We start from the raw sequence: 4742 nt of genomic DNA, 5'->3' as shown, positions 1-4742 counted from the left end.
GTTTGTTTGTTTTTTTGTATGAAATACATTCAAGAAAAAAATATTTTAAGGCTAGGATTTGAGAGGCCTGAAGCAATTAAAATAAACTTTATAAAACATTATGGTAACACTTTCTATGAAGCCCGTATTTATAATACATTATAAGGGTATTCTTAAGGCATTATAATGAATGAATAATGCATTATAAAAAACCTTATAATATGTTGTATTGTCTCATAAATAATCATAAGAACAGTTTTAATGTCATACCTTTAAGAGTATGATGATTTATAACACACAATGAATATGTTGCATCCACTTAAGTTACAATGAATTATATTTCCCATAGTTATAATGTATTATAAGTCTCATATCTTGCCATTGTTTAAGATCTGCACAATAACTTAGTACATCTGTTGTGTTGACAGTGTTTTTACTGTCAAATGACAAATACAAAGTCTTCATGAAAACATCCAAAAGGCTTTATAATGTGGTCTTATTATTTATAAGTGGTCTTTTTCTGCTTTAAGTAAAGTAACTTCACTTTACTTAAAGCAGACAAAGACCACTTATAAATAATAATATTTTCCTCAAACAGCCATAAAATCAGATATCAGATCAGATGAATGTGTACACATTTGCTTTGAACTAATTTTATTGTAATATCAGTATGGTTGTTTTGATGGTACCATTTAGACAACTGTTAATAAGTAACTTTGCAACTACATGTCATCTAGCAGTCATTGGAGTATTTGTAGTATGTCTGCTAAATATCTGCTAATACTTTATTTTGATGGTTCCCCAACAGACATTCTACTGACTATAAGCAACTTTGCAAGTACGTCAACTTATTCTACCAACCCTAACCTTAACCTAAGTCTACTAATAGTCTAAATGAGAGTTAGTTGGCATGTAGATGCAAAGTTGCCTATAGTCAGTAGACTAAGCGGACCATCAAAATAACATATAATGTAATAAAAAAATTTTTTTTGCAAAAATCATTGCATTTTTTTTTTCATTTGTATTACAACTGATCTTAAACTAGCTCACAGCCAAATTAACCTCACAGGAAACACTCAAAAACACTCAATCACTTCTAACCACTCACAAGATGTAGTAAGATACTGTGCAGATCTTAAATAAACAATGTCACGATATGAGATAATCCATTATAAATTAAATGGATTTAATATGGTATTAATTGTGTGTTATAAATAATCATACTCTTAAACGTTATAACCACAAATGCGTAAGTATTACAATGTATTATAATTGTTGTTATGATTATTTATGAGATGATGCCACATATTATACGATTTTTATAATGCATTATGCATTCATTAAAATGACTTAAGAATACTGTATTATAAATACGGGATTCATAGAAAGTGTTACCCATATTATCCAAGGTAAATTTAGGTGTCTTTCCAAAAAGGAGACTTGGAGATTCCAAATGTACATCTGTTAACCAATGATACAAGTCCATATATTACAGAAATACAGTGCACGCCAAAGCACATATGGAAAACATTATTACAATTTTTCATTATTCAAAGTGTTTGTATACAGTGCAATAGCAAAAACTGGAGGGGGAAAAAAATTTATTTTCATTTGTTTAGAGCCTTTTTATACAGGTAAGCTCAAGTCAAGGTGCGATGCCAAACAGGACCATGTGGAGATGCCAAAATACCACTAAACCAGCCGCCCTGACTTGACTGCCTATAGCTACTGTAGGGATACATTCAGAATCACTAAACATAGCAAAATATGCATGAAAAACAGAAACATTCTAAATATATCAAAACTCAGTGATGATTCAGTGTCTGATTCACATATGTAACACCATTAACATATCACCATTAAATATCGTAGACTCCCCCAAAACACGCTTGTTTGGCCAGTATCCATTATAAAACACTCATCAGCCATGAATTTTGACAACTTCACAAATGTATTGAAATAATTGTAAACTATAAAATAAACTACGATGTTAGCGATCAGTGTGCTGAGAACGCACACGTGGTTTGTTTGTGCATAGCAGACTCACACATACCTAATGTATGACTCCTATGTTTCACTGCATATTGTCTTAATTTTGATTACAATTCATCCATCAAAACTTCTTTCTCTCTGCCATCACTGATGTAATCGGCCGGATTTCCAAGTTTCTATTTGGCGTAAACAACATGAAAGCATGGATCCATCCTGCTTTGTATCAATAGTTCAGGCTGCTGCTGGTGGTGTAATGGTCTGGAGGATATTTTCTTGGCATCCTTTGGGCCCCTTAGTACCAATTGAGTATCATTTAAATGCCACAGCCTACCTGAGTATTGTTGCTGACCATATCCATCCCTTTATGACCTCAGTTTACCCATTTTGTGATGGCTACTTGGTTGCCCACTGAAGCTAAGCAGGGCTGAGCCTGGTCAGTTTATTATTATTATTATTATTATTATTATTATTATTATTACTTCCAGCAGGATAATGTGCCATGTCACAAAACTCAAATAATCTCAAACTGGAGTTCACTATACTCAAATGGCTCAAATGGCCTCCAAAGTCTACAGGATCTCAATCCAATAGAGCACTTTTGGGAAGTGGTGGATCTGGAGATTTGCATCATGGATGTATTGCATCATGCTATCATGTCAATTTGGACCAAAATCTCTGAGGAATGTTTCCAGCACCTTGCTGACTCTATGCCATGAAGAATTAAGGCAGTTCTGAAGACAAAAAGGGGGTCCAACCCGGTACTAGCATGGTGTACCTAATAGTGGCCTGTGAGGGTAGTCTGTGAGTTGTTTTTGTAGCTTGGCAGCACCTTAACCCCGTCGGTGGGTTTTTTCATTTTCTGTTTCATGGTAAAAAAAAAAACAGAATGGGGTCGATCGTGCTAGTGAAGATGATGAAGAATAATGCATTGGAGCAGTGACGATAATGAAGAGCCTATAATGAAGTCATTATTATAGTCATATACCTCTTTGTTCAGGGATGAATATTGATGTCCCACTTTCGCTTCCATCCTATAGTTGATTGAAAGACACTTCAGGTGGTATTACCCACTTATTGCTGAGACCAAGGTGAATTGTTATAATTTCTTAAAATAATTCACAAAAACCTGTTTTTTATGGCTTGCGTATTTTAGTCATTTAGTATTTTAGTCTATTTCTAGTCTTCCACAGTCATGCTGTTGTTTTGGAAGCCGAATTTGCAATGTGCGCTGCTTACTGCACCTTTCTGTCCCTTTTCCACTCTCTAATCTGCACTAGCTTTACCTGGCTGTTTCTCCTCAACCTTGATTTTGTACTCTGCCCTCCATTGCCCTAAACATATTTGATCCATTCCCTTTGTCTTGTGGCACAAAACTGATTGAGGATGACTGGTTGTTTCCTGGCTGCTCCGATCCAGCATTAGCCAATCGGCAACAGGAATTTTAAACTATTGATTGTTGTATATAAAGCATTGCATAATTTGGCCTCACCATATTTAGCGGATCTCCTTTCTGGCTGCTCCGATCCAGCATTAGCCAATCGGCAACAGGAAGTGGAGGAGGAGTTGGCCCAGGCCCGTGGATTCTGCCCACAGAAAAGCAGGAAGCCCAAATATTTCACCCCACGCAGCCTGCAGGTATGAACTAAAGACTCTAGGTAAAATGCATACAGATGAGTGACAAATTAAAGGAAAAATTTCTTAGTAAGGTGTTAGGTCACCATGTGTGTTTTGATAATGATTGTGCCTAACATGCAAGTTCAGAAGCTCCTTTTAATTGGCTTAAGATATGGTGACTGTGAAGGCCATAGCATATGTTTCACATAATTTTCATGCTCATCAAACCCCCCCCATTTTACTTTAATTTGTCACCAAACTGTATTTAGTCTCTTTACCTTTTTTCCTGTGTTGCAAAGTTGAAATAAAAGAATAGTTTAGTCAGAAATCCTTTCTTTTTAATAGGAAGTTTTCAGTCCATTTTGGTCAACATTACTCTAAAACAGCCCCATTGTCTAGTGGAGTTCCACAAGGATCCATTCTCGGCCCAGTCTTGTTTTCATTATATATGTTACCCTTAGGTTCTATATTTCATAAGCATGGAGTATCTTTTCATTGTTACGCAGATGACACTCAGGTGTATCTACCTTTGCAGAAACAGGATAAAAGCTCTTTTGAGTCACTATTGAGTTGTTTACATGAAGTTAAATCTTGGATGTCACAAAATTATCTGAATTTGAATGAAAGCAAAACTGAAATAATCTGGTTCGGGGCTCCTGACGCCCAAAACTCTTTTGACTTGGGCAATTTAGCTCCCTTCTGTAAATCTGTGGTGAAGAACCTTGGTGTCCAATTTGATAGTTCTTTGAAATTTGATAAACCGATTAACTCTGTGGTCAAATCTTGTTTATTCTATTTAAGATCAATAGCAAAGGTTAAACCGTTTCTGTTCTCCAGTGATTTTGAAAGGATTATTTATGCTTTTATTTCTGTAAAACTGGATTACTGTAACTCACTGTATGTGGGTTTTAGCCAAGTATTGTTAAATCGTCTTCAATTGGTTCAAAATGCGACTTCTAGGCTTTTAACAGGTACTCGTAAAAAACAGCATGTAACACCGATTTTAGCGTCACTTCAGTGGTTGCCAGTGCAGTACAGAATTGATTTTAAACTATTGATTGTTGTATATAAAGCATTGCATAATTTGGCCTCACCATATTTAGCGGATCTCCTTTGTATATACAAACCACCCAGGTCTCTCAGATCAGCAAATCAAA

At 35.4% G+C, this 4742-nt stretch overlaps 1 protein-coding gene across 2 annotated transcripts in view; it reads left to right on the top strand.

Moving 5' to 3' along the window:
* Nucleotides 1–4742, top strand: part of LOC107711757 (golgin subfamily A member 4) — a 35002-nt gene that overhangs the window by 11260 nt on the left and 19000 nt on the right. For both annotated transcript variants that reach the window (XM_016516804.1, XM_016516805.1), the window contains exon 9: nt 3500–3606. In XM_016516804.1, coding sequence (XP_016372290.1) covers nt 3500–3606 — 107 coding nt within the window. The remainder of the gene's footprint in view (nt 1–3499; nt 3607–4742) is intronic.

Source organism: Sinocyclocheilus rhinocerous, unplaced genomic scaffold (genome assembly GCF_001515625.1).
Source record: "Sinocyclocheilus rhinocerous isolate Xijiao unplaced genomic scaffold, SAMN03320098_v1.1 scaffold2283, whole genome shotgun sequence".
NCBI lineage: Eukaryota > Metazoa > Chordata > Actinopteri > Cypriniformes > Cyprinidae > Sinocyclocheilus > Sinocyclocheilus rhinocerous.
The sequence above is the reverse complement of the archived record's forward strand: the minus strand, read 5'-3'. Positions and strand labels throughout refer to the sequence as shown.